Source organism: Mirounga angustirostris, unplaced genomic scaffold, assembly GCF_029215605.1.
Source record: "Mirounga angustirostris isolate CCGP_5_RB_7025 unplaced genomic scaffold, mMirAng1.0.hap1 SCAF_9, whole genome shotgun sequence".
Lineage (NCBI taxonomy): Eukaryota > Metazoa > Chordata > Mammalia > Carnivora > Phocidae > Mirounga > Mirounga angustirostris.
In genome coordinates this window covers 132,733,946-132,755,542 of record NW_026991717.1, presented here as the reverse complement: position 1 = coordinate 132,755,542, position 21,597 = coordinate 132,733,946, and the positions used below count along the sequence as shown (strand labels likewise).

The window sequence follows — 21,597 nt, the reverse complement described above, 5'->3', positions numbered from 1 at the left end:
AAATACATAAAATATTTCAAACAGGGTAGTCAGGGATGGCCACCCTGAGAAGGTGACATTTAAGCAGGGACCTGAAGCAGGGGAGGGAGTGAGCCATGTGGACCATTGGGGAAGGTGCATTCCAGCGACAGGCAAGTGCAAAGGTCCTGAGGCAGGGCATACCTGGTGTGTTCTAAGGACAGTGAAGGGGCCAGTGTGGCTGGAGAAGAGGGCATGAGAAGAAGAGCAGAAGTTGAGGTCAGCAAGAAGCCAGCAGTCAGAGGACACTAGGCTGCAGAGGTCACACTCCAGTGAGATGGAAGGAGCTGAGGGCTTACGTACGGGTAGGAGATGTTGTCAAATGTAGAAGGTGTAACTGTCTATGGGTAATTTGTGGCCTTAGAATATCCTGTCGGCGAATGTCTGGTTGGAGAGTCTAACCAGGTCCATAAAATTAACAGTGGTGGTTGCTTTTTCTTACTGCAAAAGAAAGACCAGTTGCCCTGGGCATTTAAGTGCAATCACTAGGGGTTACTGGTCCCCATGTCTCCAGCTGGCCTGCTCTCTGGTGTGCAGGCTCCCCCACATGGGGCATGCCTGCATCTGACCACGGCTCTAATCCACAGCTTGCTACTTAGGACGTATTTATCAAGTGCCTCCAAGGCATTCTGGTGACCTAACATCGACCCTTCGCACCAGCCTCCCCAGGCCCTCCTGGGTCCAGGTCTCTGTCCTGAAGACCTCAGCTCAGCCCGAGGGCCCTGCACCCCCAGAACTCACCGGGCATGGAGAAGGGGGACAGGAAGGCAGACTCGACTGGCTCCGGCTCTGGGGGTGGGGGTGGCGGCTGGGGTTGTTGTTCCTGCTCCCGCTGAGGGTCTTCGGGGTTTTCCATGGGAACATTCCCATTCTCGATGTTTTCGTGTCTCCCGTTTTGAAGTGGCTTGCTGTTGACACCGTTAGCCGAGTTGATCAGTCTCTGCCGCTGTGTGGACGGGAGGCAAGTCAGACGCCAAGACATGTGACAAAGTGTCACACGGGGGCTTTGTTCCTTACCGGGGCATAGCCCTGAAAGGCTTCTAGAACCATCCCTGGAGATCAGTCTCCCTGAGAAATGGCCCAAGAACCTTTGACTCCATCTCAGTTTGCTCGTCTCCAGGTAGACTGATACCGGGAAGCCTTTGGGGATTGGTCAGTGCCTGCCAACCAGACCACCCAGCCCATGACTCTGGATGACAGTGACCATTCCAGATCCTTGACATTTATAAGCTGCCTGAAGATAGTCACAGGAAACGTCCTGCATCATTTTTTGAATGTTTAATTTTTTTCACATCTATTGTGCAAAAAATACACTTAAATGAGGCATATAGCTCAATGATGTGCTGTATCAAGATGTAGAACATTTCCTGCCCCTCAGAAGATTCCCTCAGGCACCTCCCTGGTTTATATGCCCCTTCTCTCTAGAGGTAACCAAGGTAACTGCTATTCTGACTTTTATAAACATCAATTCGTTTTTCCTGAACTTGAACTTTGTATAAATATAATATGTATTATGCTATGTGTGGCTTCTTTCACTCAATATCTGTAAAACGCATTCATAGAGTTGCACAACCTGGTAGCTAGCTATTTTTCATGGCTGTCGAGTATTCCATTGTATGAATGACCACCAACGCATTGTGTGGTTTCCCTTCTCTGGTTCTCATGAAGAATGCTGCTATGAACATTTGTGCACAGGTCTTTTTCTGGACAAATGCGCTCATTTCTTTTGGGTATTTAGGAGTGGAATTTCTAGGTCATTCAGTAGGTGCACGTTGAACCACTTCACACTCGTATCGGCAATGGATTAGAATTTCCTTTGTGTCCCGTTCTCGTCAATGCTTTACCCTGGCAGTCCTCCTAATTTGAACCATTCTGGTGGGTGGTGATGGTATCTAATTGTGGCTCTGTTTGCATTTCCCTGCCAACTAGCGATGCTGAGCACCTCACTGGGTTGCTGGCCACTGGGATGACCTCTGCTGTCCCAGGGCTTTGCCATGTCTAATGGGTGTGCCCTGAACTAACCTGTCCCCTTCCTGGCCCTATCTTGTAGCGACAAAGGCTGCCTCCTTTCTGCCCACGCAGAAGCTGACCCTTCTCACCAAATCCATGGGCTTCTAGAAACCAGGGAAAGGCAGAGGCCATATTTCAAGAAATCCACAGGTTTCCACTTTCCTTTGCCTTTGCCCAGCTCCCATTCATCTGGTTCCAATTATAAAAGCCTGTGGATCAGTCTGAGTTAGGCCTTGGGGGTAAGGACTGTCACACAATGAACAAATATAGACCCCTCCTGATTCTTCACCAGGAGACTAAGAGTGCGTGAATGCATCCCAAGACATTATTATCATTAACATCATTATTAAAATAGATACGTTATTTTTCTTAAAAAAATAAAAAAAGGGGAACTGACCATTTAACCGCCTTCATGTTGGTTTTAGGCAGGGACTCCTAAATCATGAAGTCTAGGGTAGGGTGAAAATTTTTAAAATTCCTTTTTTTACAAGTGTGTTCACAACACTTAGCCTACCAAAAAGAGCAAGAGATCTATGTCTGAGACTCAAGTTCAGATGTGGAGGCATAATATTTTGCTACTCGAGTAGCAAACCCAAGTAGTATTAAATGACAGGTCATCCCTGTAGTTAAACAAACAAACCTAGTTGTACAAGGACAGAATCGTATGGAGGGAGGCATGACTTAATGGCAACATGAATGGCAGCAATGGGAAGAGGTTATGATTCTAGCTTAATAGGAATCAACAGAGAATTGTACCTGGAAAAATATCTAAAGTTACCTGAGGTTGTATTAAGAGAGGCATAGATTACAACACAAAGGTGGTGATGGATCCACGTGCTGAGAGAGATAAGCTGGAAAATGGGGAGGACTGGAACCATGTTACAGCAGGGAGGGTGGGAGGTTCTAAGGATGTTTAAGTTCAAGGAGAAAATCAGGGAGTGGTGATGTTCAAAGGGTTGTCACTTGGAAGAGGCAATTAAAAACAACTCAAGCAGGGGCTGAACATTATAGAGGGAATAAAGATACAGAAAGAAGGGCCTGAGGAGGTAGACTAACTGACCTCTGATAATCTACACAGTCCCACTTTTGCAGTCTAGACTCAGATTTGGGTGGGAATTCCTGTTCTGCCCTCATATTAGCTGTGCGGCTTTGGGAAAATTACTTTGCCTCTCTGATAAATTGGAAATCTCATCATCTGCTTCAGAAGGTCCTTAAGAGGATTAAGGCTGTACCACAGGTAAAACATCCCGCACCTGCCCCGCCCTCAGCAGCTGGACAGACCAGCTCAAAATGACCAGCACCCAGGAGTGAGATGCATGGAAACTGAGGGTTGGTGAAATTTTGTGCCCCTCGGCAACTCACTGCAGTGGCTCTCGGTGAGGACAGCCAGGTGTAGCCTTGGAGTGAAGGAAAACCCCTCACACGCCCTCCCCCCATGCACCCACCCTCTACAAACCCCCTCTCAGCTGCTCTGTCCTCTCCGATGAATGAACGAGAGCATCTGTCCCGTAAGCGCTAGAATCTACCATGGCTTAATTGCAGCTTTGCAAACATCTCTAACATTTTGGAATTAAAATGACTGAACATTCTAACGAGACCCAGGGTCTTAAGAAAAAACTTTGAAACTGGGCATTTGGGTTTTTTTTTTCCTCCTCCCACTCCCATTCCCTGATGAATTTACCCCAAGATATGGCTTAGCCTCCACGCATAGCTTATCAGTTGTGTGTCACTGAAATTTTTAGAGCTATAAGCATCCTGCCAAACATTCTCAGAGAAACTGAGGCCCAGGAAGATTAAGCGAGTTAGTGGCTAAAGTGAGATTAAAACTCAATGTCCTCTTCTGAGCCTGGCCTCTCTGGATCCCATGCTACCTGCCAGGGCACTCAATCCCAGCCTGGGGGTGGGGGTGGTGGGCGGAAACAAGGTTTTCCCAGCAGCTTAAAACATCTGGGGGCATGACAATCAATATTTTACCGGTTCATCAAAACCCCCATTATTTCCCTAGTGCATATGGCATGAAAAAGATACTACAAACCCAAATCCTTCAGAGTTGTCCCCACCCCCACTCAATGGGCATAATTATCATGCTCATGAAAAATAACTAGGATTCAGTAAAATTTCACTGATTCCTATTTTACTGACTAGGGTCAAAAGGATTCAGAATGATGCAAATTTGCAATGTTTCTCCTTCTTACTACACCTTCCACAGGGAGGGCGTATTATGTACGAAAGCAGAAATGTTCACATTGCAGAACTTTTAAGCCTTGGGCGATGTCATTTCTCCATACCTCTGACGTGCTAACTATGGATTATTAGTTATTAAGGTTTCAAGCTGAGAACTACCTGGGTGTGAGAATAAGGACTTAAAACTCCGATATGCACATATGTGGCAAAGACTGGAAGAAAGCTAACCCTAACCCTAACAATTAGAGCCTGGGCATCTTTGCTAAACTGTCTGGACATGAAATAACATTAAAACAGATTTTTTTTTTCCCCCAAAATGAGTAAGAGGGCACAAACTTCAAGCAGAGCAGGAGGGTGCAGAGTGAAAAGGAAAAGTCCCCAAGGGTAAGTGACCTCTGCCAGCCTTCTTGGTTTTCTCCTAGAGTTGTTCTATCCATAGAGAACAGGTGTGTGCTCATCTTTTTTTTGGTCCTCAATAACACTTGAAAGAAACAACCTGTACTTCCAACTGGCCTTTCTCCAATTAGCTTTCCTTTAGTGCCTGACAAAAGTCTTAGTGGCACATCTTAGAAATCGTATTCGATTGCTCCCTGCCTTGTAACACACCTCTGGATCGGATCGTGTGTTGCCCGCGGTAACGTTTGGGCCTCCTTCCGTAAGCAGGGACGGCAATAAAGGCCAGCCCGGCCGAGGACTTCCTGGTGACCCAACAACAAGCGTTCTCAAAGTGCAGCAACACGTCCGAGGCCACTCGCTCTCAGTGCCCTTGACGCAAACTGACCTCATTAATTATGATCCTGCTAGCCATCCGCAGTCGGGTCCTGGGCCCAAACTTATTGGTGATCATGATGCGTAAGCCCGCCTCCGGGAAGCTGAACTTGGGAGGGCTGGAGCTCATGACCTCGTCCACCATCACCACTGGGTTTTTGCTGTACTGAGGCTCCTCCTTCACTATATTGAGCACAAAGCCATGATTAGTGCCGAGATCTCCTGGGGACGACACCCCAGCGCTGGGCCAGCTGACTTCCCCTCATGCTGCAGACCTCCTGGGGCTGTGATCTTGGCCACTGCTGGGGAGCCTGGCTGAGCCCAAGGGGACTGCCTGCCAATGGGGAGTGTTAGCCGAGGCCCCGGGGTCCCATGCTACCGGACCACTCACGAGCAGGCGCTCCATGTCTAGCCCCTACGCCAGGTGATGCCCCCTCTTTTGGGGGCCCATCTTGACTAAGGTCTCTCAGTTCCTCATCTGCGCCTCACTGGGAAGCCCAGCTACAATTAAGACAGGGTCCCTGCCACCTCCCAGCCCATGACTGCGAGGGGACCTTTCTTTCCCTCTGTTGACAGAGGCTCAGATAAAACTTTGGATGTTGACAAGGACTCTCCAGGATGGAAAATGCTAGGAAGCACCAGAGAGGACTGGCTCTCAGCTTCCCACCAGGCTACCTGCTCTGTTTGAACAACCATCTCCACCTGGCAGAGAAGGACGTGTCTAACTGTGCTCTCCCCGAGGCAGGCAGTGAGGGTGAAGATGAGGCTCACAGGTGCTGGACGAGGCAAGAGAGACCCAAGGGGGAGAGCCTACTTGCTGAGGGCTGCTGGCCAAATCCAGTGTCTCTGATAAAACACACACCCTCCAGCAGGAAGGGGACTCTCTCTCACCCTTTGCTCCCCGCCGCCTCCTGCCCCCCGCCCTTGAGGCTGAAGAGTAAATGTCTCCAGGCCTCAGGCCTCTTCCTCGCCACCTTCACAGACTCGCTCAGGGTGGGCATCCTCGGGGGATCTGACATCTAACTCCAGAGCCCTGGGGAGACCAGGAATGGAACCACTCAGGAACACAGCACACAGAAGCAGGTGGAGTCTTCCCCTCCGGGGAGGCTGTCAAAGCAGATAGGCCCGTCCCTCTGCCCTGGTCACCAGCTCCGGGTGAGCAGCCTTTCCGGGCAGGAGTGGCCAAGCGCACACCCTCGTGAGAGTTAATGGCACCAACACGAACAAATGCACACCAGACACGCACACCCTCACCAAACAGGCAGCAAGGCTCAGCAGACAGGAGGCGTGGTGGTTAGAAAGGAAGCCAGGAGGCCCATGCATCTGTCGGGGACAGACGCTAACCTCCAAGGAGGCGTGCGCGGAGGCCCTGGTTGGTTTGTTTCCGTAATGCATGGGTTATCGCTTGGACGAAAGCAGATTACTTACAGTTTAGAAGAGAAGAGTTAAGGAGACAAAGGCCGACAGAGATTTGCCAGAGGTGATTAGCGTGCGGTGGACGCCGAGAGTTTGGGGCAGTATTCTTGATGGTGGCCAAGATGCCAGGGGCTTATTTGAAGGAGAAGTTAGTAGAGGGGTTCCTGCTACTGGGGGCTTCAGTGCTCGAGTCCCTGCTCGAAGCCAAAGCTGGATCCAGGGCCAAGGCAGCCTGGAAAGGTCCACGGTGAGCCTAGCCGTTAGCCCCAGTAGCCCGGGCTGTCAGGCTGTGTGCAACCAGCAAAGAGAAGCTGGACTCCCCACAGCGGTGGGAAACGGGGCGGGGGGGCGCCCTCCTCCTCTGCCCCGGGGACCTTTTCTTGGGGTACTGTGCTCTGCTTCCTTGAGCAGAACTCAAGTGTGATGTGAAAAATTTCTAAGACTTTTAGAAAAACCCAAACATCTGAACAAAGCTGGAGGATATTATTCCTTCCCACCCTCAAAACAACAACAACAACAACAAAAAATTGGCCTGAGAGGATTTGGTAAAAAGAACCGCATGACCTTTAAAGAACATTTAAGTACATAAAGGCATTTTACAAGAGTGGTAGTAACAAGGCCAAACACCTGTGAAGAGGCCAGGTTGAAAATTTTGATCTGACACGGGGAAACACCGAAACTGGGAACAGGCAAAGCCAGAGCTGTGTGTGTACGTTGGGTTCTTGACAGAATCCACCAGCTACAATCTTGGGCTTCCTCGGGTGGGTGGGAAGATGGGGACCCGCCTGCAGGCCGAGGAGCAGGGAGGGGAGCTCTGTATTGGAAAGATTCGTGACAACATCACCGCTAGGAGAGGCAAACTGCCGAGGCCCCCTTCTCAGTCCCTGCAGGGTTCCTGGGAGCTCCTTCCTCAGTCTATTTCTGGGGGGACAGCGCTTTGCGGTGACTTACACACAGGGCCCTCCACCAGCCAGGGCTATAAAATCCTGAAAGCCGCATCTCTGGGACTCCTACCTCTCCACTTCCAGTCCTGCAGCCTGCCCCCGCCAGATCTTTTTCTCCTTGGCCTTTATCTAAATGCCTTCTCCCTGATAAAACTTGGAGGGAGGCCTATCTTCCTCCTTTTCCTGTGTTTGGGTCGGGGGGAGGTTGGGCAGCCTTGTGTCTAATCTTCTAATTTTCTAGAAATTTTCCTGGACTTAGATATCCGGGGGAAAATAAGAGACCTGTGCGGGAGGTCCTACTGTCCTGGGTACCAAGTTGTGGAGCCAGCACCAGGACAGAGCTGTAGGAGAGGTCCCGCATGAGGCCACTACCCACGCAGCTGTAGGCGAGTAAGGGATGCTTCCCATGGGACCCTAGGGAGGGGCCTCCTCCATCGGCCACACAGGTGGTAGGTAGCTCTTGGGGCACCTGAGGAATGACCTTCTTTGCCGTGAAGGTCCTGAGGGCCCCAGAGCACTAATCTCTGGGTACAAGACTGGGCAGGACTCAGCCCCTGTCCTGAGACACTGTGTGTGGGGATGTGCGGTTGGGACCTCGGGGCCACTGTTAATCTGTGGAGCTAAAACGCAAACCAGCAGCCACATCCATCCCTCCCCTCTGAGGAGGTTGTCCTGGAAACGGGCTCTCCCCTGGGGTAGGCTGCTCGGCATTTTGGCAACAGGACACATGGATACAGCCCCAGGCTCTACAGGCCTCTCTCCTCTGACCATCAGGGACCGGCGTCTGGCAGCCGGGCCGTAACCATGACGACACTGGTACCCCCCCACCCCCCACCCCAGTGGGTTTCTTCTTTCTGTAAGGAGAGATTCATTCCTCCCTCAAGCACCTGTGAAGGGGGGTCCCTAAGATGGGACCAAATAAACTTGCCTGACGTCCAGGGGATGGAGGCCCTACCCCAGGGTGAGGGGTGTGAGGGGTGGATCAGGGTAGGGGCTCCATCCCCTGGACGTCAGGCAAGTTTATTCTGTGAGGGGCCAAGGAGGACAGATTTCAGCCCTCACACGTCCCAGGCCCCTGAGACCACCTGGGCTGTCCCAGACACCATGAAGGAGTTCAGGTCGCCTGAAAGAGGACCTGGCTCGCCCAGGGCCACGGGGAGCATGGGAGAAAGACCCTCACGTGGCCCATCCACCTGTCTGCTGCTGAAGAGGAATTAGGAACAGCCGCATCTGTTTTTCCTCAACCCTCAGTACAAGAACCTATTCCGGCCCTAACACTCCCTGGGGGCTTGGGTGGGGAAGAACAGAAACGTGCCCCTCTTGCTGGCAGCTCCCCCCGCCCCGCCCCCACACCGGGAATCACTGAGTAACTGGAGGGATTAAGATGCGGTTTCCAAAGCAGCAGCTGGTCTGGCCTAGCGGATCGGGGGACCTCTGCAGAGACAACACGCACTCGCTCTGCAGGCCCAAAACCCCAGGCAAGGGGGCCAAAGAGAAGCCGAGGACACAAGGCTGCAGCCCCTGGGCCAGGGCTCCCAAGCAGGGCTCTCGGGGGCCAGTCTGGGCATTCCTGCTCAGCTCCGTGGCTGCCCTCCTGGGCTTTGCCATTCCTCTGGGTGACAAGCCAGAGGTCTCTCCAGAACGGAGTTCTCCGCCAGAGCTGGGCCCGGTGTGTGAGAAATCACAGGGAGACCTGCGCCTGCTCTGTCACCCCAAGTCCTCAGCCTCCTGCCATTGGCCTTTTACAAGGGTCAGAGAGGTAACTCACTGCGATTCGGAGGGCTCTGAGCCCAGCAGGCCTGGAGCCTTCCTCGGGAGGCTTGGGGAAAAGTCCCCAGGGCGTGACTGTTGACTCTTGGTTCTTCTCCCTTCTATGCAAATGCAAATCTGAGCCACCTCTCCTCAGGGGCCAAAGGTAAGAGAGGGACAATTTTGGGGGGTGGCGTGGGCAGGAACAAGAAGGGGAGAGCAGTTTCAGTGACGTGGTTGGGGCGGCTCCTGTCTGCTCAGCCTTACCTTGCCCCAGCAATGGCATGGAGGGGTCATCAGAACTGCTCTCACAGTAATCATTACCATCCTCCAGCTCACTGTTGACCGTGTTGCCATTGGCAACGGCCTTTTGTTTGATGGTGAAAAAGGCCTGCATCTTCACATTGTACCTGCAAGTGAAGGCCGGAGGTCAGAGCTTTGGGAGACACCTGGCCGCAGTGGGCAGGTATCCCCACCCCCCAGCCCATGCACACACAGGCGGAAGCCCCTGGGAGTGGCCCGTGGAGCTGACAGTCCCCTAACAGGACCCCGAGAACATCGTGTGGCGGGGGGGGGGGGGGGGGTGGCACAAGGAACCTCTGGTCCAAGAACACGACCCATGCCTACTTATGCCCGTCCCAAGCCTGTCCTCATAAAGGAAGTTCAGGCCAGCGTCAAGGGCAGGCTCCAAAGAGGTGTCACCAGGCTGGTCCTCCCTCCCACAGCTGCAGGTCCTGCCCCCATGGGCTGCCCGGCGGGCCATGCCTGCACCCCTCCTAGCCAGGCACACCCCCCACCCCCCAGAAAAGATACCGTCTCCAGCTTTGACCCCAGGCCGCCCGCCTCACTGAAAGAGAGCAAGCGGTTCACGGGAGGACAAGCCTCCTGCCCTTGGACAGGTGATCACCCATTTTCACAAAATACTATAAACATTTGATATTAATGTGGGGCTTCAGAGTCTCCTCAAACTCAGTGTTGCTTTTACCTCTTTCTGGGGATGTGGACAAGAAGACAAAACCTGAAGAGGACTCAGCTCAAGGGGGTGTTTTTTTTTTTATTGTGGAAAAATTGGGGGGACATAAAGTTTGCTATTTTAACTCTTTTTCATTTTTAAGTGTCTAATTCACTGGCATTAATCACAGTTCCAGAACATGTCGGGTGACCATCAGCATAATTTCTGTCGGGTTGCAGCATCGAGAACAATTCTGTGTGCCCATTCATCAATTAACCAGTGATCGGCCCCTCCCCCAGGCCCCCTGGTAATCTCTAACTTACTATCTCTATGGATTGGACTCTCCTGGCTACCCTGCCTAAGTGGAATCATACTATCTTTGTCCTTTTGCGACTGGCTCCTTTCACTTCGCATGCTTGCAGGGCTCATCCCTGTTGTAGCACACGACAGAAGTCCCTTCCCTTTTTAGGGCTGAATAATATTCCTCACGGGCTCTTTTGAGATCACGCTCACCCAGGCAGTTTTGGAATTGCCGCTTGGGTGCACATCCCTGACCCACCATCTGCACCTTCCTTCCTGAGTGACGCCCCCTGCAGGTGGCATTGTACGAAGCCTGGCACAGAAGTGAGGCAGCCTGGCTCTTTAAGAAGAGCAGTATTACATGATCGGGAGAGTTACAGCGCCAGTGAGAAAGAGCGGTCACCCAGGGCAGGGAGGAGCCACGGGGAAAGAGGTCTTGCTTGCCATCTGTCTTGCAGCATCCTTACCCTCCACCCACCAGCCCTGTCTCCTCTGGTCCGGACAGCACCCCCCAAACAGTGTCTGAGCACCCCAGCGGGTACCCTCCAGAGAACCGGAACTGGCTGGAATAGATGACAGCTGGTCTGTCATCAATTTTGTCTGGGCTCTAGCAAAAGGCTAGAGCAGGAAGCGGAACGAGGCATCAGACTGCCCAGCGGGAGAAGAGAAAAAAGCTACTTACTTCATGATCAGAATGTAAAACGCATACAAGATGATGAGCACCAGTCCTTCCCACCTCAAAGAGAGAACGGAGACTGTGGTTAGGGCTAGGGGTGCCTGGGGCCTGGGACTGACAGCTAGGCAGCAGGGAACAGGGCAGGAGGTCCTTTGACCCTCCCCGGCCCCCGCGCCAGGCATGTAGGGGAGGCCCCCCAGCCTGTGGCCAGCTGCCATGTGAAGCTCTCTTGGGGACAGAGAAGGTAAGGGTGGGTTCTTCTCAGAGACAGGGGATCTGCAGGGCTCAGGCAGCATTCCCACAGGTACCTAGAAAACAGAGGGACCAGGACCACCCCATCCAAGGATCCACAGTGGGGAGTGACCTGGAGTCATACCAAATTGGTCCTAAGAGACCTGTAAGCTCACCCGAGATTCTGGCCTGGGACCAAAAAGGCTGTGGGTACAGGTGGGAAAGGGCCCAAAGAACTGTCTGGAGAAAGGGGCCAGCACAGGAGCCTGCAGAGCTGAGCACTGGGGCAGGGCGGGGCGGGGGCCTTCCTGGATGCACATCCAGCTATCCAGCAGATGAGGCGCCCAACCCCCCATGCGGCCAGGATCTTTGCAGCTCAGACCACAAGCCTCTGAGGAGCTACCCAGCTTAATTTGTCTGGTCATCTGACAAACGTGTGCTGAAGGCCTACTATGTGCCAGGCACGAGCTACGGTTGTTTCAGGAACTCTCCCTCTGCTGACAGAAGCTGCAGCCCAGCAGAGCTACAGAGAGACTTGTAGATGACCCCGCTACCGCCACCCCCACTCCACCTAGGCAAAGGAGACCCCTGATGAGGAGAGGCTGCCTGGCTCACATGGTGGGTTAGGGGCCAGGGAGCGGGGTGTGAAAACAAGTTTCTCTGGGCCCATAGCACCTGGCTGCTCAGCAAGGCCTCCTGAGCACATTCCCACAAATAGACACCGATGGGATGCGGACTCGGAATCACTGTCATGAAGAGAACATTTCTATGGTCTATGGATGTAGGATACACATATACAGTGAATACACCCATCTTCCCTTTCAAGTTTCTGCTTTATGTATCTTAATTAAGGAATCATTTCCTATCTCGAGGTTATAAAGGTGAGTCCTGACATTTTATTCTGTTTAACTTTGCTTTTTACAGTGAAAGCTTTAGTGCTTTTTAAAAAGATTTTATTTGAGAGAGAGAGAGCGAGCGAGCAAGCACAAGTGCAGGGAAGAGGGAGAGAGAGAAGAGACTCCCCACTGAGTAGGGAGCCCAACACGGGACTTGATCCCAGGACCCTGAGATCATGACCTGAGCTGAAGGCAGATACTTAACCAACTGAGCCACCCAGGCGCCCCAAAGTGAGATCTTTAATTCATCTGGATTCTCTTCTTGTATAAGGTGTGAGGAAGGGATCTGACGTTATTTTGTTCTGTATAGACCCCTAGTTTCTCCAGCAGTATCTGAGACCCTCTCCCTAACTCACTGCCTGTCGTGACACCTGTCATATCCCCCGGCCAAGAAATGGGCCCGTGACTGGGTTCTTGATTCCACAGTCCATTTTGGCCTACGTTTATCCCAGTGGAAAAATGCCATACCGTTTTCATTATTCTAGCTTTATAATATACTTTGTTATTTGGTAGAGCAGGAACACTGAGGGAAACAATCTTTGTCACTTTGAAAGGATAAAGGTGCGACTGCTTAGAATGATGCTTTTTACTTTCACAAGTGCACAAGCTCATGTTTGTAAAAATAATCTCAAAAAAGTTTCAACGAACCCAAAGAGGAAGGATAGGACCAAAAAAGGAACAAGAAACAAACGTTTAAAACTTACCACACAATTTCTTCATCATATATGAACTGGAAGGCAAAAGAAACAAAGGGTGGGGGACATATTTATTCCAAAAGAACACACACAGACCCTTAAGCACTCAGAGCTCACACACAGTGCCTTGTTATTTTTACACAAAGCTGGGCTCCTCTCTCCATTTCTGGGTTTCTCAGTGGCAGGTGACCTCTCCTTAGTCGAAACCCATCCCAGCAGATGCGACCGTGTGTGGCTCCAGGTTAGCGTGGGCCTTCCAAGAGAAATGGCCCATGCTTCATTACGCTCCAGGTCACGGATGGGGCCAGCCTGGCAGACGCACAGACTTGCTGAAATCAACACTCTTAAAAACTGAAAGACACCCATCTGTTTGTCTCCCTACGGTACCTACCTATCTATGGTACTCGTGTATATGGGAGGGAAGGGATTTTTTTTTTTTTTTAAGATTTTATTTATTTGAGAGAGAGTTAGAGCATGAGCAGGGGGGAGGGGCAGAAGGAGAAGCAGACTGCCCACTGAGCAGGGAGTCCAACTCAAGGCTCGATCTCAGGACCCTGGGATCATGATCTGATCTGAAGGCAGATGCTTAACTGACTGAGCCACCCAGGTGCTCCAAGGGATATTATTTTCTTTAAATAGAGAGTAACCTCTTTGGAGATTCTAAGGGCAAAGGACCCACTTGTACTATTTGAAGAGAGCCCCGGGCTGATGGTGGGGATGCACAGTTTCTGCAGAGGGCACAGTCCTTGCCCCACAACCCCACCCAGAATCTTGGGCACAGACACAGGTGAATGATGCCCCTGTGGTCCAGGGGAGGAGTCCTGGGAGCACCACCAGCCAGGCCCAGTGTGGACAGGAAGGTAGAAGGCTACACCCACCAACTGATCTTGGAGACCAAGGGGCCCTGCATAGGATGCGAGGAGAAGCCAGGGGACCCACGGTGCCCCTTTCCTGGCTGTCATGGCGGGCAGCACACGTGGGAGCTGCCATGGGGAGGCCATTTCTGAGAGGGGTCATCTTGGCTGGGCATCACCGTGAGGCTCCCCAAACTCCAGGCTCTGGGGGAAGTACCACTCAACAGAGAGGTGCCCAGTGCCCGCCGTGGGGAACGTGAGGACATTTGAGGGGGATGTTTTTAGTTTATACAGCCCAGTGGAGGGCTACTGGCATTTAGAGGCAGGGTGCTGGCCAGGTGCTGACCAAGCTAGAACATGTGAAATACGTCTATCAGAAGGTTTTCCCACATGTGGCACACATCTTATTTAAATGTCTGGCTAAATATTTAGGCAAGTGGTGGGGCAGCGGGGAGGAGGGAGACCTGAGCCCAAAACTTAACTCTACTGTACAAATCAAAGTACTTTTACACAGTTTTAATAAATATGTAATTCTCCAGTGAGGTAGCTATCATGCAAATGGAGGGGCAGGGGGACTTGGCTCTGCCTAGCGGTTTATCCGGGGTCATTCATAATTTTGGAAAATCATGTCATCAATGTCGGCACCACTCACGGGGTCCAAGGTGCCCACCCCGCACCCGGCCTTCAGTCTGTGCAGGTAGATTTCAGGCTCAGAGATTTTTCCATATGGGGCAATGGGTTACATCATCCGGGGTTCTAGCATCTTCTTGCCAAAACATTTACACACTGAAAGATGTATTCTTTTATTATAAATGACTTTTGTCTTTGATAGTTTGGGCATCATATTGATTCTTTTTTTTTTTTTTTTTTTTTTTGAAACCGTGTACAGGTGAATTATTTTATCTGTAACTTTCGTTTTCAGGATTGTGGTAGGCAGGGGTCCCAGTTGTCTCAAATGGTCCCAGTAACCCTCTGCCTGACATGCATGCCACTGCACCTGTATCTACAGCCTGGACCTAGGGACTGGCTTCTAACAAACAGAATATGGCAAAAGTGATGGGTTATCACCTCCTAGATTAGGTTACAGACTCACTTCCACCCTGGCACCTTCTCACCCTTGCTCTGAGGAAAGCCAGTTAGCGTGGTGAGCGCTGTACTGAGGAGCGGCTGGCCAGGAAGGATTGGAGGAGGCATATCTGCAGCCCCACCAGGGATCCCCAAAGCGGATCCTCTCCCAGGGGAGTTGTATACCCTGGCCAACATCTGTGAGAAGCCCTGAAGCAGAGGACGCAGGTAAGTCACCCCCAGATTCTGATCCATAGACAACAAGAGCAAGAAATACTTGCTGGTTTAGGCTGCTGAGTTTGGGGGAAATTTGTTACACAGCAATAGAGAATTCATACAAGGGATGGGACTGCCCTATACAGTTGGCTCTAGATCTTGTAAGGTTGAGAACAGTCTCTCTGGGGCACATTCCAGAAAATCTGGGCACACCATGTGCATCTGCCCTCATGCCACCACTTCAGTTGAAATGGCTCCCCTGTGGATGGCACACTCCTCGGCAGTAGCCTGCGTCATATGCTTCAATGTCGTGTGCCATGATGTCACCCTAGCCCTCGGGGGACCACAGGGATAATCCCCCTCTTCCCCCCCATACTAACAGACCCTAGAAATCTCTGTTCCAGCTCTTCTGCCTTTCTCCTGTTCTCCCAGGTGCCCACAATGCCTGCCTCTAACCAGCCTCTCTCCTGCTCTGCAGTAAGCGGTGAACCCAGAAACTCTGATTCTCAGGCATCGGGCTCTAAGTGAGGCTCTGAGGGCCCCTGAGGAGCAAAGTGCTTGAACTTAACCGCTCGGACCATGTGACACATGCTTTGACGTTTCCAAGGCCTTTTTGAATTCAAGGTGGTCCCTGGATTTGCTCCATAATCAGGGTGTCAGGTATGAGGTTTTCAGGCAGGGGAGGCACGGTGGCAAGGGGATGAATCAATTATGGCGCTGGGGACAGAGACAGGCAGGGGTCCTGTGCCCGCACATGGGCAGGGGGTAACTCACAGCAATGAGCACGATGACAGAGAGGGTGTAGTACACGGAGTCTCGGCACACAGCCCACCACGTCAGACGGACCACCTGCCAAGCAAAGGGCTGTCAGCTGCTGCTGGTTGGGGAGACTGGGGCGGGGGGGTTGGTGCAGGGAGTGGCTTTCTCGCCACCCCCTGAGCCCTGCAGGTGCAGGTATGTGCCCATGGAGCTCCTCCTAACTGTGCCACCAGAAACAAATCTTTCCTGGCTGCTCAAGGCCGCCCAGTGTTCTTCACTATATTTGGGGAACAGAACAAAAGTACAGAATGTTTGTACGTGATGGCCAAGCTCCTTCAAGGTAACATCTCATATCTCACAGCAGAAGCCCAAGGTCAAGGCAGAGGCCAGAAGTACTTGCTTTCCCCCTGATGCTGGAAGTTTCTGGTGGTAAACTAGCCACACACCTCTACCTCCCTTGGCCAGGTAGGGCCTACTCATGAGTCTCACTCTCTGAGGGTGAGTCTAATGTCCCCACAGCCCTGACGACCAGGAAGATGCTGATGGGGTATCAGCAACAGGTCAGCTTCATGCTCCTTGCTAAGGAGGCCAAAGGCAGGCCTCAGATATTTCCAGAATCTAGCTCAGGGTCAGGGTTATAGGAGGTGCTTCTCAAAGATCTACTGCTACTGAGTGAACGCTCACCCTCGGCCCGGACAGCAGAGCCGACACTGTCCTGCCCTCAGATCCACTGGTGCGGGATGTGGAAGGAACGTCAGACGCCACTTGTACCCATGAGGACCTGGGCTCGGAAGAGGAAGCTGACTTGCTCAGCCTCATTCAGTCGAGGGCGCATCTAAGGGGCGGCCCTGGGTTCCCCCACTGCTGTCCCTTAGATCACTCTACGAAGGGAGACAAACCACTGACCTGCCCCGCGAATAATCCACAAACGCCAATTATGCACAAGATGTTGAACACAGCAGAGCCCACGATGGTTCCAACTCCAACGTCTCCGTGGGTGATGAACACGCCTGGAACGGGAAAGGTGGAAATCCTCCTGGGCCTGCCCTGCCCCCGACCCAGGCTGCTGTGAGGTCTGTGTCACCAGCCCCATGGATGGAGGGAGTTGTTCTTACCACCACAGTGCCTGTGGGGCTGAGGGGGACGGCAAAACCAGAGAGGAGACAGTGTCCTGGGGACCAGCTACTCCACTCCCCGTTTTTTTTTTAATAGCTTTATCGAGATATAATTCACATGCCATAAAACTCACCCACTTGAAGTATATAATCCAGTTTTTTGGTATAGTCCCAGAATTGTGCAACCGTCACCGCAATCTAATTTTAGAACATTCTTTTTTTTTTTTTAAGATTTTATTTATTTATTTGAGAGAGAGAGTGAGAGCGAGAGCGCGCACAAGAAGGGGGAGGGGAGAGGGAGAAGCAGGCTTCCCCCCCAAGGAGGGAGCCCGATGCGGGGCGCGATCCCAGGACCCTGGGATCATGACCTGAGCCGAAGGCAGACGCTTAACCAACTGAGCCACCCAGGCGCCCTTTTAGAACATTCTTATCACCCCCAAAAGGAACCCTCTCCCCACCCACTCTTCACTCCACCACATGCCCCAGGGAACCGCTACCTTCTGTCTCCCCAGCTCTCCCGTTCTACAGTTGAGAAAACAGAGGCTCCGAGCTGACAAATGCCCTCACTGGTCAGGTGAGGGGGGGGTCTAGACCCTGGGTCCCTGGCCGGTGGGATTTCTTACCAATAACGGAGGCAAACAGCTCGGGCGTCGAGCTTCCTGCAGCCATGAAGGTGGCTCCGGCGACGTCTTCGCTCAGATGGAGCTTCTGAAACGGAAGTGACCACAGACACTCAGGCTGGGAGGTGGGGACAGCGGACACACTCAGCGGACACTCCTGCGGCCCCAGAAAGCGTGGGGAAACTGCTGTGGCCTGAGCGGGCCGCGTCACCTCCTGGCACCCCGAGCCCACACCTCCCGCTACTCTGTCGGCCACCCCACCCGGAGTCCCCTGTCCCCCTCCCCTGTCAGTTTCTGCTCACTCTCCAAGCCCCTAAATGAGGTCTCCTCTCTAGGGGTACACCCAGAGCCACCTGTCCCCTGGGACAGGTGAAAGAGTCTGGTCCTCCAATTAACGAAGCGCAGATCACCCAATGAGGGTCCGAGGATTATGCCCTTGCCTTCCCCACCAGACGATGAGGACAGGTTGGCCTTTTTTTCGGCCTTGGGTTGCCAGCACCTAACACAGAGTCTGGTACGCAGTGGTGCTCAGCAAGGAGCCACCTCCAGGGCCCACGCAGACCCTGGGTACCACGCAGACTTCTCCAGGAACCTGGAGGTCCCAGATGCACAGTCTGGCCCTTGCATTCCAGAAGGCTTTCTCCATGGCAGACCCAATGCACAGCTGCTCACGGAGACGAAGACCCAGACATCCTCTCTCAGGGGATGAGGCAGCATGAGGTAGGGCTGGAGCTCTGTCAAGACACACTCTGCTTGGCAAGGCCGTGCTCCAGCCACAGAGGCCAATCCTCTGATCAAGAACATGGTGCCGGGGGCTTTGGATGTTGGGAGAAACCACAAAGATTCTGGATCTCCCTGAACACCAACCTGAAGACACCTTCTCTGTGGTGCTCAGAAGGTGTCTGGGCAGGGCTCGGTCTCCTCCTGCATCCACCTTCCAAAGTACCCTGGGCAGCCTGGGGTTAGCACAACCTCCCTGCTGACCTTGCTATAGGAAGGGGTCCCTCAGAGGGGTCGGAGCTCTGGACTTCTGTCAAGCACTGACCCCCCAGGGCAGAAGCCTGACCACCCTAACCTCATCAACCAGGAGAGGGTTCCACAGAAGATGATCTGCCATCAAAGCATCTCTAGTATCTTCTAGCACAATACAAACCATGCTACATCCTGTTCTGTCTTTGCCTGGGCTACTCCTTCCTCCTGGAACACCCTTCCCTGCCCTCTCTGCTTGGAGAAATCCTCACCACTGCGCAACCTTGGACCAAATGCCACTTCCTCCATGAAGCCCTCCTAGGCTTCTCCCCAACAGAGACACTGCATCCCTCCTTTAGGCTCTTCAGTCCTTTGATGGCTCTCACTGAGCCCCTTCTAGGGGATTTGCCCATAGATCCAGGAAAATCCCCTCGCTCACGTCTGTGTCCTTACAGAGACAGGTAACCTGGAGGCGCACTTCCACTGGGCACTGTCCTGTGCATTGGTCGCCCATCCCCAGAGGACATTTCCTGATTCTCTCCTTACGCTCTTTGGCCGGCTCAACTTACTCATTGACCCACCGTTCGGTCTGAGCCGGTGAGAGGTGGAGAGGTGAGCAAAGAGAGACAGGGGGAGGGGAAGGCCTTTGCACACCTCTGTCACATCCCTCACTCTTCAGGAGGCCCAGGTCAAAAAGTCCCTCTTCTGTGCTTAGCAGCATGGAAGCACCTGTCCTAACCAGCTCTGTCTCTGGCTGCAGATGTCACAACAACAACATGGCCTCAAACAGCTGAGAGATTTCAAGGGGACAAAGTGTGCCAAAGCCCAGAGCCATCTGCACATAGTAGGTGCTGGAAACAGAAGTAGTTTTCCTTCCTTGGTTAGAAGCCAAAGGTAAGGCAGAGCAGAGAGACACACTGGAGCCTTTTTTTTTTTTTTTTTTTTTAAGATTTTATTTTTAAGTAATCTCTACACTCAACGTGGGGCTCGAACCCACAACCCCAAGATCAAGAGTTACATGCTCTACCAACTGAGCCAGCCAAGCGCCCCAGCACTGGAGTCTTGCATGTGAGGAGAGAGAAGACAAGAAAGTCAAAAGTTCACAAAACAATTAGAAGGAGAAAATGTCAGCCTGCAAACATTGGACCAAAGGGTATTCCCTGCTCAGCCTCGGCACCCTCCTCCAAGACACAGATCCCCACCTGTACCTGCCACCTGCTGCTTCGGGAAGCCAGAGGTTCTGGGTGCTGACTGCCCACCAGGAGCCTTTCTTCTGCCAAATCGGGGAGAGGACACCCTCTGCCAACTCTACTCTAGGGCTTTCAAAGCCAGGCTTTGCCGTGGCCACACTAAGCGTGTGGCCAATCACCACCAGACTGCTCCCTGCTTGGTCCTTCTCAGTCTGGCCCTGACGTGTCCTATGTCCTGGGTCGCCCCAGGTCCCCTGCCTCCCTGCCCGGCTTTGCTGTGGGATCCCAAGTCCCCTCTACATACCTCACAGATCTTCTCTAGAGACGGAACAAAAAAGTCATCGCAGACTATGGCCAAGGCGTAGAACATGTACAGAGCCTGAGGAGGAAATGGGGGAGATCGTCAGCGAAGGCACCTGCTGCCGAGGAGGCACGGCCGGCCAGCTGTCGTGCCCTGAACCGGGCAGCCATCACCTGGCCAAGGCAGAGGCTAGATGCATGGAGAGAGACACAGAGGAAAATTCCAACACCAGAGAGACTTGCTCCCTCAATCCCCTCACAAGCAGACGGGGAAACTGAGTCCCAGGGAAGGGAAATAACGTGCTGGGCAGCAAAGGGGATGAGAGCTCAGGCCACGTGGTCTTGGGCTCCTTCCTCTCTTTGTAAAGCACCAGCTCTCTCCCCGGCACCAGAGTCTGCTCTTGAAAGGCCAGATCTAACACTCAGGGCTAAGAAGGAAAGCATTTAGAATCACCATTTTAAGAGTTTAAAATGAGAACAAGCCTGATCTTCCCCCTTCATTTTTAGTGAAGGCACCATTTCCTTCTTACCACCCGGCCACCTCCTTCTGGAATGAATGGCAGCTGGAGAGCCAGCAATTTCTGGAATACTACCTAATGTTGGCAAAGGTTAAAATACACAAGCCATTCACACATGGAGGTTCATGGAACGAAGAGTCCAGATTCTACTGCTGATTCTAGGACTGATTTGCCATGTGACTTTGGATAAGTCACATCTCCAGGGCTCAGTCTCTTCATCTATCTGATGACAGAGTAAGAACAGATCAGTAGTTTTCAAATGGTTTTATATACAGAACCCCTCCCTGTCCTGTTCATCCAACATGGTTTCACTGAGCTCATCCTATGGGCATCAGGGATCCATGGTTAACCTGCCAGGAAATGCCTCTGCATCCTGTAACTGACCTTAGTGGGGCAAATAGGCAAATAACGTGTAACTGTTGGGGAAAGGCCAGTGCAAAGGTCCTGAGGTAGGAGTGTGCTTGATGCCCTTGAGGAATAGCAAGGTGACTAATGCAGGTAGACCAGAGTGAGACTGAAGTGGAAAATAGAGGATATGAGGTTGGAGGGACGGGCCAGGCCCAGAGCCCATGGACAGATGGGACTTTGTGTGCTAAATGCCGAGGGAAGCATTTCTTTCTTCAAAGACAAAGTGATATGGATGCTCCGCTCACAAAAATGGGAAGGGCTGGGCTGCTTCAGCAAAAACAATTGTGAGGTGGTTGGAGTAGCACACTAATGAATTGTGATTAAATAAACTGGAAGATGTATCAGCTGTGGCCAAGGCCTCTAAGGCAGGTGTCTACTGCAGTCGAGGCACGGCTGTCCCTGGATCTGACTCACTACCTTTTGGCGGGGGGGAGCAAAAAGAAACAAATACTAGGGGTTATGGGTGAAGGAGAGAGAACGAGGGGAGAGAGATCCTGCTATAAAAATCTCAGGATACAGACTTGAATTCACACCCCCAGAAGCTCCCCCAACATCATCTTCCAGGCAAAGGGAGGCCGTAGCTCTCTTCATGGCCTTGGAAACACTTGAGAGAAAAGGAGGTCAAGACGGTTCCACACTGCTCTGGCAGGGCAACTGAGACGCTTCCTAGCACTGCAGACAAAAATGGCTCCAGGGGCGCCTGGGTGGCTCAGTCGTTAAGCGTCTGCCTTCGGCTCAGGTCAT

General features: G+C 52.3%; 1 protein-coding gene across 2 annotated transcripts in view; it reads right to left on the bottom strand.

Moving 5' to 3' along the window:
• The window catches only part of SLC24A4 (solute carrier family 24 member 4), a 166,088-nt gene that overhangs the window by 37,053 nt on the left and 107,438 nt on the right, over nt 1–21,597 (bottom strand). Inside the window, exons 4-12 of one of the 2 annotated variants that reach the window (XM_064571500.1) lie at nt 19,932–20,006; nt 17,472–17,556; nt 16,640–16,743; nt 15,749–15,823; nt 12,849–12,874; nt 11,024–11,077; nt 9,357–9,499; nt 4,994–5,163; nt 760–964 (exon numbers count right to left, since the gene is read on the bottom strand). In XM_064571500.1, coding sequence (XP_064427570.1) covers nt 760–964; nt 4,994–5,163; nt 9,357–9,499; nt 11,024–11,077; nt 12,849–12,874; nt 15,749–15,823; nt 16,640–16,743; nt 17,472–17,556; nt 19,932–20,006 — 937 coding nt within the window. The remainder of the gene's footprint in view (nt 1–759; nt 965–4,993; nt 5,164–9,356; nt 9,500–11,023; nt 11,078–12,848; nt 12,875–15,748; nt 15,824–16,639; nt 16,744–17,471; nt 17,557–19,931; nt 20,007–21,597) is intronic. The other variant, XM_064571501.1, reaches the window with a different exon arrangement.